An 18,222-nucleotide genomic window follows, 5' to 3' on the forward strand; every position below is an offset into this window, starting at 1 on the left:
CACCCCACTACAGTGGATAGAAAACAGTTTTAAAGTAAATTTGCTGCAATTCTACACATTTTGCCATGTGGTGGAGAGAAGTAATGACCGTTTTTAACCTGTAGTGACGCCCAGCCCGTGAACGGGACCGTTATCATCATCGGACACTAATTAGCATAACGCAACGGACATAAATCTTCCTAGAAAATCTTCCTATTCATGAAAAACACAAGTGAAATATATTGGAACACAGCTTAGCCTTTTGTTAATCACACTGTCATCTCAGATTTTCAAAATATGCTTTACAGCCAACGCTAGACAAGCATTCGTGTAAGTTTATCATAGCCTAGCATAGCATTATGCCTTGCTAGCAAACTTGTCACGTTTGCCTGCTGCTAGCAAGGTTAATATGATATCTGAGTGAGAGTGACTAACGATATCAACGCGGGCCCCCGGTTGGTAATTCAGTCGTAATTACTACAAGTTTAGATAGTTTGGCCGCTAGAGTAACTTACCAATCTGCTGACATGGTTAATGGAGTAACTAACAGTGACGGATAAAACAAGAGCAAAACTACATTTCAAACTGGCACCTCTACTATTCTACCTAGCAACAATAAATTGAGACCTCGATGTTTGAGTTCCTTCAGATGTTTTTATTTTTTTAATTTTTTTTATTTTTGGAAATTGTTCCGCGAGTCTACAAAAGGAACAGCCAGTTGCCCAGGTTTCTAGAGTAGTTTTAAGTTTATTGTCCCAGAAAACGACCATTATAAAACAACGTTGAACACGTAAATCAACATTGGCTCACTATGACATACAGCCATCAATACTACTACTATGACATACAGCCATCAATACTACATAGTCAATACTACTACAATGACATACAGTTCAAGCCATAGAGCTGACAGCCATCAATACTACTACTATGACATACAGCCATCAATACTACTATTATGACATACAGCCATCAATACTACATAGTCAATACTACTACAATGACATACAGTTCAAGCCATAGAGCTGACAGCCATCAATACTACTACTATGACATACAGCCATCAATACTACTATTATGACATACAGCCATCAATACTACATAGGGCTGACAGCCATCAATACTACTACTATGACATTCAGCCATCAATACTACTATTATGACATACAGCCTTCAATACTACATAGGGCTGACAGCCATCAATACTACTACTATGACATTCAACCATCAATACTACTATTATGTCATACAGCCATCAATACTACTACTATGACATACAGCCATCAATACTACATAGGGCTGACAGCCATCAATACTACTACAATGACATACAGTTCAAGCCATAGAGCTGACAGCCATCAATACTACTAATATGACATACAGCCATCAATACTACATAGGGATGACAGCCATCAATACTAAATAGGGCTGACAGCCATCAATACTACATAGGGCTGACAGCCATCAATACTACTACTATGACATACAGCCATCAATACTACTATTATGACATACAGCCATCAATACTACTACTATGACATACAGCCATCAATACTACATAGGGCTGACAGCCATCAATACTACATAGGGATGACAGCCATCAATACTACTACTATGACATACAGCCATCAATACTACATAGGGATGACAGCCATCAATACTAAATAGGGCTGACAGACATCAATACTACATAGGGCTGACAGCCATCAATACTACATAGGGCTGACAGCCATCAATACTACATAGGGCTGACAGCCATCAATACTACTACTATGACATACAGCCATCAATACTACATAGGGCTGACAGCCATCAATACTACTACTATGACATACAGCCATCGATACTACATAGGGCTGACAGCCATCAATACTACATAGGGCTGACAGCCATCAATACTACATAGGGATGACAGCCATCAATACTACATAGGGCTGACAGCCATCAATACTACATAGGGATGACAGCCATCAATACAACTACTATGACATACAGCCATCAATACTACATAGGGCTGACAGCCATCAATACTACTACTATAACATACAGCCATCAATACTACATAGGGCTGACAGCCATCAATACTACATAGGGCTGACAGCCATCAATACTACATAGGGATGACATCCATCAATACTACTACTATGACATACAGCCATCAATACTACATAGGGCTGACAGCCATCAATACTACATAGGGCTGACAGCCATCAATACTACTACTATGACATACAGCCATCAATACTACATAAGGCTGACAGCCATCAATACTACTACTATGACATACAGCCATCAATACTACATAGGGATGACAGCCATCAATACTACTACTATGACATACAGCCATCAATACTACATAGGGCTGACAGCCATCAATTCTACATAGGGATGACAGCAGTCAATACTACTACAATGATCAAGTCATAGGGATGACAGCCATCAATACTACATAGGGATGACAGCAGTCAATACTACTACAATGATCAAGCCATAGGGATGACAGCCATCAATACTACTATATACAGTAGGCCTAGGAGGAGCACTGAAGCACAGCATGTCAAAGTTGCCTAATAAGTCAGGTGCTCTGTACATTCTTAGATCATCTCGTCAACCTCAACATCCTCCCAAGCCCACCTCCTTCCCTGTATTGAAAAGGGCAATGGTCATAGGGGTGAAGAAGTGCTTGTACCTGTTCGTCTTAACAGAGGCAAATATATACCGGGAGCCAGAGGGTAGGAACTCATGGTGCAGGGACACAGTCAGACAGGATGGAACTCATGGTGTAGGGACACAGTCAGACAGGATGGAACTCATGGTGTAGGGACACAGTCAGACAGGATGGAACTCATGGTGTAGGGGCAGGGCATAGTCAGACAGGATGGAACTCATGGTGTAGGGACACAGTCAGACAGGATGGAACTCATGGTGTAGGGGCAGGGCATAGTCAGACAGGATGGAACTCATGGTGCAGGGACACAGTCAGACAGGATGGAACTCATGGTGTAGGGACTGGGAACAGTCAGACAGGATGTAACTCATGGTGCAGGGACACAGTCAGACAGGATGGAACTCATGGTGTAGGGACTGGGAACAGTCAGACAGGATGGAACTCATGGTGTAGGGGCTGGGAACAGTCAGACAGGATGGAGCTCACGGTGTAGGGACTGGGAGCAGTCAGACAGGATGGAACTCATGGTGCAGGGACACAGTCAGACAGGATGGAACTCATAGTGTAGGGGCTGGGAACAGTCAGACAGGATGGAACTCATGGTGCAGGGACACAGTCAGACAGGATGGAACTCATGGTGTAGGGGCTGGGAACAGTCAGACAGGATGGAACTCATGGTGTAGGGGCTGGGAACAGTCAGACAGGATGGAACTCATGGTGTAGGGGCTGGGAACAGTCAGACAGGATGGAACTCATGGTGTAGGAGCTGGGAACAGTCAGACAGGATGGAACTCATGGTGTAGGGGCTGGGAACAGTCAGACAGGATGGAACTCATGGTGTAGGGGCTGGGAACAGTCAGACAGGATGGAACTCATGGTGTAGGGGCTGGGAACAGTCAGACAGGATGGAACTCATGGTGTAGGGGCTGGGAACAGTCAGACAGGATGGAACTCATGGTGTAGGGGCTGGGAACAGTCAGACAGGATGTAACTCATGGTGTTGGGGCTGGGAACAGTCAGACAGGATGGAGCTCACGGTGTAGGGGCTGGGAACAGTCAGACAGGATGGAACTCACGGTGTAGGGGCTGGGAACAGTCAGACAGGATGGAACTCATGGTGTAGGGGCTGAGAACAGTCAGACAGGATGGAACTCATGGTGTAGGGGCAGGGCATAGTCAGACAGGATGGAACTCATGGTGCAGGGACACAGTCAGACAGGATGGAACTCATGGTGTAGGGACTGGGAACAGTCAGACAGGATGTAACTCATGGTGCAGGGACACAGTCAGACAGGATGGAACTCATGGTGTAGGGACTGGGAACAGTCAGACAGGATGGAACTCATGGTGTAGGGGCTGGGAACAGTCAGACAGGATGGAGCTCACGGTGTAGGGACTGGGAGCAGTCAGACAGGATGGAACTCATGGTGCAGGGACACAGTCAGACAGGATGGAACTCATAGTGTAGGGGCTGGGAACAGTCAGACAGGATGGAACTCATGGTGCAGGGACACAGTCAGACAGGATGGAACTCATGGTGTAGGGGCTGGGAACAGTCAGACAGGATGGAACTCATGGTGTAGGGGCTGGGAACAGTCAGACAGGATGGAACTCATGGTGTAGGGGCTGGGAACAGTCAGACAGGATGGAACTCATGGTGTAGGAGCTGGGAACAGTCAGACAGGATGGAACTCATGGTGTAGGGGCTGGGAACAGTCAGACAGGATGTAACTCATGGTGTTGGGGCTGGGAACAGTCAGACAGGATGGAGCTCACGGTGTAGGGGCTGGGAACAGTCAGACAGGATGGAACTCATAGTGTAGGGGCTGGGAACAGTCAGACAGGATGGAACTCATGGTGCAGGGACACAGTCAGACAGGATGGAACTCATGGTGTAGGGGCTGGGAACAGTCAGACAGGATGGAACTCATGGTGTAGGGGCTGGGAACAGTCAGACAGGATGGAACTCATGGTGTAGGGGCTGGGAACAGTCAGACAGGATGGAACTCATGGTGTAGGGGCTGGGAACAGTCAGACAGGATGGAACTCATGGTGTAGGGGCTGGGAACAGTCAGACAGGATGTAACTCATGGTGTTGGGGCTGGGAACAGTCAGACAGGATGGAGCTCACGGTGTAGGGGCTGGGAACAGTCAGACAGGATGGAACTCATGGTGTAGGGGCTGAGAACAGTCAGACAGGATGGAACTCATGGTGTAGAGGCTGGGAACAGTCAGACAGGATGGAGCTCATGGTGTAGGGGCTGGGAACAGTCAGACAGGATGGAGCTCACGGTGTAGGGGCTGGGAACAGTCAAACAGGGTGGAACTCATGGTGTAGGGACTGGGAACAGTCAGACAGGATGGAGCTCATGGGGTAGGGGCTGGGCATAGTCAGACAAGATGGAACTCATGGTGTAGGGGCTGGGAACAGTCAGACAGGATGGAGCTCACGGTGTAGGGGCTGGACATAGTCAGACAGGATGGAACTCATGGTGTAGGGGCTGGACATAGTCAGACAGGATGGAACTCATGGTGTAGGGGCTGGACATAGTCAGACAGGATGGAACTCATGGTGTAGGGGCTGGATATAGTCAGACAGGATGGAACCAGCCACACAAGGCATAACATTCCATTACACCATAGCCTACTTGTCAACAGTATGTTTATGTTTTTTATATATATATATTAGTATTTAGTTAGTATTTGGCTAAGGTGTATGTAAACTTCCGACTTCAACTGTATTTGTATTTATTATGGATCCCCATTAGTTCCTGTCAAGGCAACAGCTACTCTTCCTGGGGTTTATTATGGATCCCCATTAGTTCCTGCCAAGGCAACAGCTACTCTTCCTGGGGTTTATTATGGATCCCCATTAGTTCCTGCCAAGGCAGCAGCTACTCTTCCTGGGGTTTATTATGGATCCCCATTAGTTCCTGCCAAGGCAACAGCTACTCTTCCTGGGGTTTATTATGGATCCCCATTAGTTCCTGCCAAGGCAGCAGCTACTCTTCCTGGGGTTTATTATGGATCCCCATTAGTTCCTGCCAAGGCAGCAGCTACTCTTCCTGGGGTTTATTATGGATCCCCATTTGTTCCTGCCAAGGCAGCAGCTACTCGTCTTGGGGTTTATTATGGATCCCCATTAGTTCCTGCCAAGGCAGCAGCTACTCTTCTTGGGGTTTATTATGGATCCCCATTTAGTTCCTGCCAAGTGTGCAGCTACTCTTCCTGGGGACGATTTTAAAATCTGATTCTACTGCTTGCATCAGGAGATATCTACTGTAGCCCTCAGATATATCTACTGCAGCCCTCAGATATATCTACTGCAGCCCTCAGATATATCTACTGTAGCCCTCAGATATATCTACTGCAGCCCTCAGATATATCTACTGCAGCCCTCAGAGATATCTACTGCAGCCCTCAGAGATATCTACTGCAGCCCTCAGAGATATCTACTGCAGCCCTCAGATATATCTACTGCAGCCCTCATATATCTACTGCAGCCCTCAGAGATATCTACTGCAGCCCTCATATATCTACTGCAGCCCTCTACTGCAGCCCTCAGATATATCTATATCTACTGCAGCCCCCTCTAGAGCCCTATATCTACTGCAGCCCTCAGAGATATCTACTGCAGCCCTCATTCTCCACATACAACACCCGTTCTGCCAGTCACATTCTGTTAAAGGTTCCCAAAGCACACACATCCCTGGGTCGCTCCTCTTTTCAGTTCGCTGCAGCTAGCGACTGGAACGAGCTGCAACAAACACTCGGGGGCTGGGATTGTTTTATCTCCACCTCTTCATTCAAAGACTCAATCATGGACACTCTCACTGACAGTTGTGGCTGCTTTGTGTGATGTATTGTTGTCTCTACCTTCTTGCCCTTTGTGCTGTTGTCTGTGCCCAATAATGTGTGTACCATGTTTTGTGCTGCTACCATGTTGTTGTTGTGTTGCTAGCATGCTGTGTTGTCATGTGTTGTTGCCATGCTGTGTTGTCATGTGTTGCTGCCTTGCTATGTTGTTTTAGGTCTCTCTTTATGTAGTGTTGTCTCTCTTGTTGTGATGTGTGTTTTGTCCTATATTTATATTGTATTTCTTTTTTATCCCAGGCCCCCGTCCCCGCAGGAGGCCTTTTGGTAGGCCGTCATTGTAAAGAATTTGTTCTTAACTTACTTGCCTAGTTAAATAAGGGTTAAATAAAAATCTGTTACCTGATGTGGAATGGAGTTCCATGTAGTCATGGCTCTATGTAGTACTGTGGAATAGAGTTCCATGTAGTCATGGCTCCATGTAGTACTGTGGAATAGAGTTCCATGTAGTCATGGCTCTATGTAGTACTGTGGAATAGAGTTCCATGTAGTCATGGCTCTATGTAGTACTGTGGAATAGAGTTCCATGTAGTCATGGCTCTATGTAGTACTGTGGAATAGAGTTCCATGTAGTCATGGCTCTATGTAGTACTGTGGAATAGAGTTCCATGTAGTCATGGCTCTATGTAGTACTGTGTGCTTCCCATAGTCTGTTCTGGACTTGGGGACTGTGAAGAGACCTCTGGTGGCATGTCTTGTGGGGTATGTATGGGTGTCTGAGCTGTGTGAGCTGTGTGCTAGTAGTTTAGACAGACAGCTTGATGCATTCAACCTCTCACAAATAACAGTAGTGATGAAGTCGATCTCTCCTCCACTTTGAGCCAGGAGAGATTGGCATGCATATTATTAATGTTTGCTCTCTGTGTACATACAAGGACCAGCCGTGCTGTCCTGTTCTGAGCCAATTGTAATTTTCCTAAGTCCCTCTTTGTGGCTCCTGACCACATGACTGAACATTATTCCATGTGCGACAAAACCAGGACCTGTAGGACCTGTCTTGTTGATAGTGCTGTTAAGAAGGCAGAGCATCGCTTTATTATAGACAGACTTCTCCCCATCTTAGCTACTACAGCATCAATATGTTTTGACCAGGACAGTTTACAATCCAGGGTTACTCCAAGCAGTTTAGTCACCTCAACTTGCTCAATTTCCACATGATTCATTACAAGATTTAGGTTGAGGTTCAGGGTTTAGTGACTGTTTTGTCCCAAATGCAATGCTTTTAGTTTTAGAAATATTTATTCCTTGCCACCCACTCTGAAGCTAACTGCAGCTCTTTGTTAAGTGTTGCAGTCATTTCAGTCGCTGTAGTAGCTGATGTGTATAGTGTTTAGTCATCCACATACATAGACACTCTGGCTTTACTCAAAGTCAGTGGCATGTCATTAGTAAAAAATTGAAAAAGCAAAGGGCCTAAACAGCTACCCTGGGGAATTCCTGATTCTAACTGGATTATATTTGAGAGGCTTCCATGAAAGAACCCCCTCTGTGTTCTGTTAGACAAGTAACTCTTTATCCACATTATAGCAGCGGGTGTAAAGCCATAACACATATGTTTTTCCAGCAGCAGACTATGATCGATAATGTCAAACGCCGACATTGAAGTCTAACCAAATAGCCCCCACAATCGTTTTACCATCAATAATTAATTACAACAACAAAGGATGTAAGAAACAAAGCAAAGAAGAGCGATGGTGATTGTGGGACTTACAGCCCTGCCGTTCAAGCCCAGGCAGTCTGGCCACCCCACACAGAGCAACACCAGGTCTGTCCACTCTCTCCTGTGATGTCCATCTGTGGTGTGAGAGCTGCCAGGTCCCGTACTGAGCCAGTCACGCCTCCCCACTCCCATCTCTCCAGCAGGCTCTGCCAGCTCTGCGGACACCCACCACCATCTACTATAGCCATTACAACCATTTTATACACACCATGCCTTACTGTTACTGTCAGTAAAGTCCTGCTGCTATTACTGTGATATACATTAATGAGTCCCTGTTAAAGAAACACAATAAAGTGAAGTACATGTGAGTGATACCCTCTCCCCTCCTCCTTCTCTCTCCTCCTCCTTCTCTCTCCTCCTCCTTCTCTCCCCTCCTCCTTCTCTCTCCTCCTCCTTCTCTCTCCTCCTCCTTCTCTCCCCTCCTTCTCTCTCCTCCTCCTTCTCTCCCCTCCTCCTTCTCTCCCCTCCTCCTTTTCTCTCCTCCTCCTTCTCTCTCCTCCTCCTTCTGTCCCCTCCTCCTTCTCTCCTCTTCCTTATCTCCCTTCTCTCTCTCCTCCTGTTCTCTCCTCTTCCTTATCTCCCTTCTCTCCCCTCCTCCTTCTCTCCTCTTCCTTATCTCCCTTCTCTCTCCTCCTGTTCTCTCCTCTCTTACTTATCTCCCTTCTCTCTCACTTATCTCCCTTCTCTCTCCTCCTGTTCTCTCCCGTTCTCCTCTTCTCCTCTCCTTATTCCCTCCCTCTCTCACAGAGACTGGCTAACTCCAAAGCCCACACCTCCAGGTTCATCAGTGCCAACCTGCCCTGCAATAAGTTCAAGAACCGGCTGGTGAATATCATGCCCTTCGAGTCGACACGCGTGTGTCTGCAGCCTATCAGAGGAGTGGAGGGATCTGACTACATCAACGCCAGCTGCATCGATGGGTACAGGTAAGAGAGAGAGAGTGTGTGTGTGTGTGTGTGTGTGTGTGTGTGTGTGTGTGTGTGTGTGTGGTCTGACTACATCATAGGCGGTTTACAGGTTACAAGGAGAAGCAGCAAGCGAATGTGTGAATTGATTTAGGAATCATTATAGACACGGGGAGAATCTCATTTGCGTTGCCTTGATTCCCTGTGCCCTCTCTCCTTAGAGGGGAGGGACCCTTTGACCTTCTCATCCAATGGGTTTTGAGAAGGATGCGAGGAATAAAGGAAATGCCGTAGAGATTGTCTCACTGTCTATAGGCCAGCTGGGTCAGACTAGGGTGGGCCAAAACCTTCTCCTTCTGTCAGCTGTTTCTTCACACACTGGGTGGCCCTCCAGGACTGGATCAGTCCAATCAATGTGTCCATCCATCCTCAGTCGTCTCTGCCTCAGACATCCCTGGGTGTTGATTAACCACTCCGTGTTGAAACTAAGACCTGTGCTGACGTGGCCTGTTAGCTTATAAGGCTACGAGCCTTCCTGAGAGGACAGAGATTAAATGTGGCCTTACACAGTGGAGTGAGGGAGGAGGAGAGAGAGAGAGAGAGAGAGAGAGATGGAGAGGAGAGAGAGAGATGGAGAGGAGAGAGAGAGATGGAGAGGAGAGAGAGAGAGAGATGGAGAGAGAGATGGAGAGGAGAGAGAGAGATGGAGAGGAGAGAGAGATGGAGAGGAGAGAGAGATGGAGAGGAGAGAAGAGAAGGGGAGAGGGAGAGATGGATGAGGAGGGGAGAGGAGAGAGATGGAGAGAAGAGGAGGGAGGGGAAAGGAGAGAGAGATGGAGGAGGAGGGGAGAGGAGAGAGATGGAGAGGAGAAAAGAGGAGGGGAGAGGAGAGAATCTTTAACACACAGCTTTTCTCTTCTCTACATTCATCCCATAAACTTTAACACACAGCTTTTCTCTTCTCTACATTCATCCCATAAACTTTAACACACAGCTTTTCTCTCCTCTACATTCATCCCATAAACTGGTGTGTGTGTGTGTGTGTGTGTGTGTGTGTGTGTGTGTGTGTGTGTGTGTGTGTGTGTGTGTGTGTGTGTGTGTGTGTGTGTGTGTGTGTTAATGAAAACTGTTCCCCAGAGACCCAGACTGCTTTGTCACTATGTAAATACCTTAATGACAACCGCTCCCACTAACAGCATGGTGTATGTGTGTGTGTGTGTGTGTTAATGAAGCATTTTCCAGATGGATAGTTTCTCTCTCCCTGTCTGCTATTCCTTGAGTCTTCAGCTGCTCAGCACAGGGACCTGCAGTTGTCATTGTTGTTGTTAATGTTGTTGTTATTGTTGTGTGCTGTAGCAGTATTTAGTAATTAAGCCTCGTTTTAACCAGGCAGAAATAGAAACTCAACAAGCGCCTCTCGTGTTTCTCGAACTGAGCCAAGCAGGAAAAGACTAGAGCCCGACCGATACATCGCTTGACCGATATTATTGGCCGATATTAGCCTTTCACCTAAATATTTGTATCGGTATTTATTCCACAGATAAAACGCCGACATTATATACATAGAATAAACAAAAATATCTGCTAATTTGTGGTGATTTTTCCTTGTTTTTTTTAGGATAACATTGTCTTAATGAACATATAGCTAGCTAACATAACAGCTAACATAACAGCTAGCTTGTGCTTGGTTTCTGTAGGATAACATTTGAGATAATGATCAGGGAAGACATCTCATAGTCTGTCTGTCTGTCTGTCTGTCTGTCTGTCTGTCTGTCTGTCTGTCTGTCTGTCTGTGTGTTTGTGTGTCCTCTCTCCCCCCTCTCCTCTGTCGTTCTTTTCCTTTATTTGTGTGAGGAGTGGGGCCCAGAGCATCACTCTAATGTCATGGTTACACATTATTGCCTAGCCTGTAGCACCTTCATTAGTTGTTCACCCGTGGCTGTCTCTCTCTCTCTCTCTCTCTCTCTCTCTCTCTCTCTGTCTCTCTCTGTCTCTGTCTCTCTCTGTCTCTCTCTCTGCCTCTCTGTCTCTCTCTGTGTCTCTGTCTCTCTCTCTGTCTCTGTCTCTCTCACTGTCTCCTCACTGTCTCTCTCTCTGTCTCTCTCACTGTCTCCTCACTGTCTCTCTCTCTCTGTTTCGCTCTCTCTCTCTGTGTCTGTCTGTCTGTCTGTCTGTCTGTCTGTCTGTCTGTCTGTCTGTCTGTCTGTCTGTCTATCTCTGTCTCTCTCTCTCTGTGTCGATGTCTCTCCCTCTGTCTCGCTGTCTCTCTCTCTGTCTCGCTGTCTCTCTCTCTCTCTCTGTCTCTCTCTCTCTCTCTCATTCTGTTTTGCATGTCACTCTACTGCCACCTGCCGCCAGTCAGCAGAACTTGTCAGTTGAGTTAATTGTGTGTTTGCTCTAAGTGTGTCCTGATGTCCTCTCCCCAGACAACAGAAAGGGTATCTGGCCACCCAGGGCCCTCTGGCTGAAACCACTGAAGACTTCTGGAGGATGCTGTGGGAACATAACTCTACCATAGTAGTGATGCTCACCAAACTCAGAGAGATGGGCCGGGTAAAGATGAACACACATACAGTAGACAACCACAACCACACACACACACACACACACCCTGTTCTAACCCTGGTTGTCTATCCCCCTACAGGAGAAGTGTCACCAGTACTGGCCAGCAGAGCGCTCAGCCAGGTACCAGTACTTTGTAGTGGACCCCATGGCTGAGTACAACATGCCCCAGTACATCCTCCGAGAGTTCAAGGTCACAGACGCCAGGGTGAGTGTGTCAACCTGTGAGATAGATCACATCCCTGGGGATGTCCTGAGACAGGAAGAAGGGAGTGAGTTTAGTGAGTTTAGTGAGTGAGTGAGTTTAGTGAGTGAGTGAGTGAGTGAGTGAGTGAGTGAGTGAGTGAGTGAGTGAGTGAGTGAGTGAGTGAGTGAGTGAGTGAGTGAGTGAGTGAGTGAGTGAGTGAAACCTTGTCTAGTTCCTCAAATGTGTTTTCCTCATCAGTCTAAAGTGATTGCTAGAGATACTTCTCCAACTGCTTCTCTAACCTCCTATTGGTTCCTTCTTGACTACCGCTCTAACATACTCTCCTCCTATTGGTTCCTTCTTGACTACCGCTCTAACATACTCTCCTCCTATTGGTTCCCTCTCGACTACCGCTCTAACATACTCTCCTCCTATTGGTTCCCTTAGGATGGCCAATCCAGGACGATCCGCCAATTCCAGTTCACTGATTGGCCAGAACAAGGAGTGCCAAAAACCGGGGAAGGATTCATCGATTTCATTGGCCAAGTGCATAAAACCAAGGAGCAGTTTGGACAGGACGGACCAATCACTGTTCACTGCAGGTAATGAGACTTGGCTGAAAAGCCAGAAATTACACGGAACAAATAGTAATTATACAATGAATGACTGGTGTTTTTCTATTGGGTAAATTTAAAAAAGAATCACTAGGCACCATTTGGTACCATGCAGTTGGTGTAAAGTAAGTACCTGGAAGTAGGATGGTAGTTTTGGGCGGTGTACTTTATACCAGGGTATTAGGAAATAGTCATGGGGATGATTGTTTTTTTTTTTTAACCGTCAAAAACAATTTCTTTGTAGTTTTTCACTAAATTTCAATATTTGTAGCTACTTTTTAAGTAAATTACCTACAGTCAACTTGTGCAATACGTTAGGAGATAAAGCAGATCATCTTCTTCACCTGTCAGATTATTTTACGTTATGAGGCTTACGGTAGTTCCCCAGAACAGGAGAGAGAGGAAGCTGGTGAGTCTCTGTCGTGCGGCGGACAGGAAGTGATGAAATTACACTTGTATTACAATTCACTACTGAAATGTTTGTCATCAGATATCTTATCTTTCGACCAGAAGTCAAAGTATTTTTTTCTCCTCTGTTTCCTGCTTCCTGCTAGCATTTTGTTTCTCCTTCCCACCTCTGCTCTGTCTCCCCATGCTGCTCTTCCTCCTCCGTTCTTCCCCCCTCTGCTCTGTACCCATGCTGCTCTTCCTCCTCCGTTCTTCCCCCTCTGCTCTGTCTACCCATGCTGCTCTTCCTCCTCCGTTCCTCCCCCCTCTGTTCTGTCTACCCATGCTGCTCTTCCTCCTCCGTTCTTCCCCCCTCTGCTCTGTCTACCCATGCTGCTCTTCCTCCTCCGTTCTTCCCCTCTCTGCTCTCTCTACCCATGCTGCTCTTCCTCCTCCGTTCTTCCCCCCTCTGCTCTGTCTACCCATGCTGCTCTTCCTCCTCCGTTCCTCCCCCCTCTGTTCTGTCTACCCATGCTGCTCTTCCTCCTCCGTTCTTCCCCCCTCTGCTCTGTCTACCCATGCTACTTTTCCTTGCATCACAACATTGTTCATTTGCACAATTTCTCTCGTTCACTTTCTCTTGTAAAATGTCCATACTCACCAAAAATGACATCTGGTAGCTACTAGATATGTTTGTATAACTTTATGAGCAGTAATTTGCTTTTCGTTTATGTTAATTATCGCTCGTTAGCATTGAGCTAACAGCACCTATGTGATTTCGCTATTACTTGTGCTCATTTTCTTAGCATTCTAGTAATAGATGCCCAATGGGCTTTTTTTTTTTAAATATGTTTTTAGCGTCCTCTTGTGTGTTATGCCGGTAATACCGGAGATCCCGGGATGGCAGAAGAGCGGTATGACAGTATGAAAATCCGGATACCTATAGGATACTGTGCACACTGTATAAGGTGTGTAATGCGTGTGTTCCTCCTCTTCCTCAGTGCCGGGGTGGGCAGGACAGGGGTCTTCATCACTCTGAGTATCGTGTTGGAGAGGATGAGGTACGAAGGGGTGGTGGACCTCTTCCAGACCGTCAAGACGTTACGCACCCAGAGACCTGCCATGGTGCAGACAGAGGTATATATACTGTACTGTTGCTGTCTTCCGTTGTCGGGAGAGTGGAATGGAGGGAAATGCTCCTCAACAACGAATCAAAAGGCTTCATGACTCTTGCAGCACCTGTCAATAGAAAGGATTCCTAACAGTAATATAATGCTGCATCTCAGATAGAAAGATATGACTGAGGGCCTCCCGGATGGCGCAGTGGTTAAGGGTGCTGTACTGCAGCGTCAGCTGTGCCACCAGAGACTCTGGGTTTGAGCCCAGGCTCTGTCGTAACCGGCCGTGACCGGGAGGTCCGTGGGGCGACGCACAATTGGCCTAGCGTCGTCCGGGTTAGGGAGGGGTTGGTCGGTAGGGATATCCTTGTCTCATCTCGCACCAGCGACTCCTGTGGCGGGCCAGGCGCAGTGCGCACTAACCAAGGTTGCCAGGTGCACAGTGTTTCCTCCGACACATTGGTGCGGCTGGCTTCCGGGTTGGATGCGCGCTGTGTTAAGAAGCAGTGCGGTTTGGTTGGGTTGTGTATCGGAGGACGCATGACTTTCAACCTTCGTCTCTCCCGAGCCGGTACGGGAGTTGTAGCGATGAGACAAGATAGTAGCTACTAAAACAATTGGACACCTTGAAATTGGGGAGAAAAACAGGGTAAAATTCAAAAGAAAAGAAAGAATGATGACTGACTGTGTTTTCTCTCTCTCTCTAGGACCAGTATCAGCTGTGCTACAGAGCAGCTTTGGAGTACCTGGGGAGTTTTGACCACTATGCAACGTAACCACTCTGAGCTGAGCAGCCTCTGGCCACTGAGTGTCCCATCTCAGCCACCATACTTGTATCAACCCATCTGACCTGACCCTGACCTTCCTTGCTACCCTATCACAGGGGAGGAGGGCGGTGCCACTGTCACCTAGCGACGGGTTCAACCAATCCCAGAGGTCTACTACTCGGATTTACAACAAACAAAAAAACAGACAAAAAAAACCACCCTATAGATTGCTTTTCAAAACAAACTACAAACAATACCATGACGACGACAGCGTTTCACACGGGAGCAAGCGACAGTTCTGACTGAGTTTCTGTTCTCCTTTCTTACTTTATTATTATGAAATATCGTTATGAATAATGTTCTTATATTTAGTTAATCAATTTGGGTTTTTTTTTATAATTGTTTTAATACCATCAGACATGTATTTTGTCTTAATGGCCTAACTGGGGCACAGCATTTTAGTTTTTCCACCTTAATTGGTATGTTTATTTTAGTTTAAAAAAAAAAAAAATGTTGTATGTTATTTTAGGGACCTGTATTTTCTACTTCCTAGACGTTAATACAGGAGAACCACTGTTTGTTCTCTGAAGCTGCTGACAGTTTTGACTTTTATCAAGATTTTTATTGTTTATTATCTTTTTTTTGTTTGTCTTTTTCGTTTTAAAACGGAGCAAGATTAATAACTAAGATAATACGCCTTTTCACTTTGCGTTTTTTTTTTCAAACGTAGGGGGGGGAAAATGACAAAATGATTCAAACGCATACACCAACCGCCGCGATACAGGTACTATATAAACTACACTAGCTAGCGAAAAACGTGACATCAACTAACGACAACTAAATCAGCATTGTACAGAAACTCAAAGAGCACATGATGATTTCAACAACAGAGAGAAGCCTTGAAGGCATTGAGGCCTTGAATAACCAGAGAATGAATCTGGAGACGAACGCACGAATAGACTTTTATACCCAACGAGGAGTTGAACTTGAGAATCAACTCCTGAATCGCTGTATGAATCATATTGTGTCCCCTCTAAGCCCCTCCTCTTTCCTTGGTTCCCAGCGAGCTGATTGGTCAGTCCGCTGCCTGGGGGTTGGAACATAGGGACTGCAGGAGCAGCTCCCCGTGATGGTGGAGAGAGGAGTAGCAGCCATTAACCCTGGCCCCCCTGTACAGAATACTACGATTACTACCGGAGGAGCAGAGACACACAAACCCTCTGCATCCTCCAACCGACCTGCTATTATTTTATACAGAAATAGAAATGATGACTATATATATATAATTCTGATTGATTATATATATATATATGTACAATTATACAGATATATACTGCAGCTTCAAACTATATTGTTAAAATAATTCACTCTCTTTACTTACCGGCTTAGAGGAAATTAAAGAGAGAAAGGGAAAGAGAGTGAGAGATGGAAGGAGAGAGAAAGTTAGTGTCTGTATCTACTGGATTACCATAGCAACCTGACAGCCAGACAGAGTTGAGATCAGTGTTCCATTTTTCAATCCAGTCATTTTTCAAGGAGTGAATTCAATTCATGAATCGAAATTCATTCATTTAGTTGTAATTCGATTCATTTAGCTGTAATTCGATTCATTTAGCTGTAATCGACTTCATTGAAACTGGACTTGACCCTAACCTTGCTGAAAGATAGAGAGCAGGTTATCGTTCTGTTAAAGAGAGTGAGAGAGGTGTATAGATGTGTAGTTCTGTTAAAGAGAACAGCATAACCCCAACTGAGGACCACTCCCCAGCCTCCGTCGGGCCAACCGCCACCACGCCACACAAGCACATCTTTACCCACAAGGCCGCAGGGCACGACGATCCCCAAGCCTAACAGGACTGAGTCTGACATGCTGGCTGGAATAAACCACAATGTTCATTTATACCTTGTGAATGCTTAGTGCTGTAGGGGTTTGATCTGTTGTATACGCAGTCTGTTTTCTATTTGTTGATAAAAAGAACTGGAATTTTAAAAAAATATGTTGCTGGGGAAAAAAACTTGAATAAAGTTGAATAATTGTTGTTTTTTTGGGGGGAAAAATTCCTTTTGTTTGTGATGTTTTTTGTCTCCCTCTCTTTATATAATGATTTGCCCTGTTGCTATTGTGACCGATATGACTCACATTTCACAGGAAATCGCAATACTGTGATCACTCACAATAGGGTCTTTCCACATCAAAACGCACAAGAAACAGGATTTCAACAGCCCGTTGATTTAAAGGGGCTGTGCAGTCAAAAACTAGATTTTTCTGTGTTTTATATACACTGAGTGTACAAAACATTAAGAACACCTTCCTAATATTGAGTTGTGCCAGATTTCCCCCAATGCTTCCCACATGAGTGTCAAGTGGCCTAGATGTCCTTTGGGTGGTGGACCATTCTTGATGAACACAGGAAACTGTTGAGGCTGGGAAAAACACAGCAGCGTTGCAGTTCTTGACACAAACCGGTGCACCTGGCACCTACTACCCCGTTCAAAGGCACATAAGTCTCCTGTCTTGCCCCTTCACCCTCTGGCCCACAGACACAATCCATGTCTAAAGGGCCTAAAAATCCTTCTTTAACCTCTTCAGTCGACCCTCTACTTTTTTGAACATTTTGTTAAAAATCGCGCAACATTTCAGCGCCCTGCTACTCATGCCAGGAATATAGTACGTTCATATGGTTAGAATGTGTGGATAGGAAACCCTCGGACGTTTTTAAAACGGGTTAAATCACGACTGTGGCTATTACATAACGTGCGTTACATCGGAAAGCGCAGGAAAACCTGATCACAGAAAATGGAAATAAATATCCTTGCGCCACTTCCAGCAATTGTTAACAGTGAGCCGAATTAGATAAGACCGAGCATTCAACTCCCACAGCATCCCCATGTTGTCGAGAGTCTTGTGAATTTAATCATCTTTGATTCTTGGTTGAACCGAAAGAGGGGCACCGCTTACCTCCGGTCTCCGCCCAGATCATTCCGGAAGAGCTCTCTCCTGAAATTTTTTCCAAGACGACAGCTAATGATATTTACATCGCCTACGGATGATTTTTATCGCTTATTAACGTTTACTAATACCTAAAGTAGCATTACAAACGTATTTCGAAGTGTTTTGTGAAAGTTTATCATCTACTTTTTGAATTTTAAAAAATGACGTTACGTTGTGAAATCGCTGTTTTTTTCGTTTATCACACAGTCTACATATAACGATATCTTGGCTTTATATGGCCCGATTTAATCGAAATAAAGACCCAATAGTGTTTATGGGACATCTAGGAGTGCCAACAAAGAAGATGGTGAAAGGTAATGACTGTTTTCTATTTTATTGTGCGGTTTGTGTAACGCCGAAATGCTAATTATTTTGTTTACGTCCCCTGCTGTGCTTTTCTGTTGTAGTGTATTGGTGCATGCTATCAGATAATAGCTTCTCATGCTGTCG

The 18,222-nt window shown here is 45.7% G+C and overlaps 1 protein-coding gene across 5 annotated transcripts in view; it reads left to right on the plus strand.

Annotated features, from left to right (window-relative positions):
* The window catches only part of LOC115124740 (receptor-type tyrosine-protein phosphatase F), a 460,456-nt gene extending 443,637 nt beyond the window's left edge, over positions 1-16,819 (plus strand). For all 5 annotated transcript variants that reach the window (XM_065013771.1, XM_065013769.1, XM_065013773.1 and 2 more), the window contains 6 exons: positions 8,988-9,166; positions 11,572-11,698; positions 11,790-11,915; positions 12,342-12,496; positions 13,897-14,032; positions 14,721-16,819. In XM_065013771.1, coding sequence (XP_064869843.1) covers positions 8,988-9,166; positions 11,572-11,698; positions 11,790-11,915; positions 12,342-12,496; positions 13,897-14,032; positions 14,721-14,789 — 792 coding nt within the window. In that variant the 3' untranslated portion in view covers positions 14,790-16,819. The remainder of the gene's footprint in view (positions 1-8,987; positions 9,167-11,571; positions 11,699-11,789; positions 11,916-12,341; positions 12,497-13,896; positions 14,033-14,720) is intronic.
* The last annotated feature ends 1,403 nt before the right edge of the window (positions 16,820-18,222 follow it).

This window comes from Oncorhynchus nerka, linkage group LG9b (assembly GCF_034236695.1).
Source record: "Oncorhynchus nerka isolate Pitt River linkage group LG9b, Oner_Uvic_2.0, whole genome shotgun sequence".
In the NCBI taxonomy this organism is placed as follows: domain Eukaryota; kingdom Metazoa; phylum Chordata; class Actinopteri; order Salmoniformes; family Salmonidae; genus Oncorhynchus; species Oncorhynchus nerka.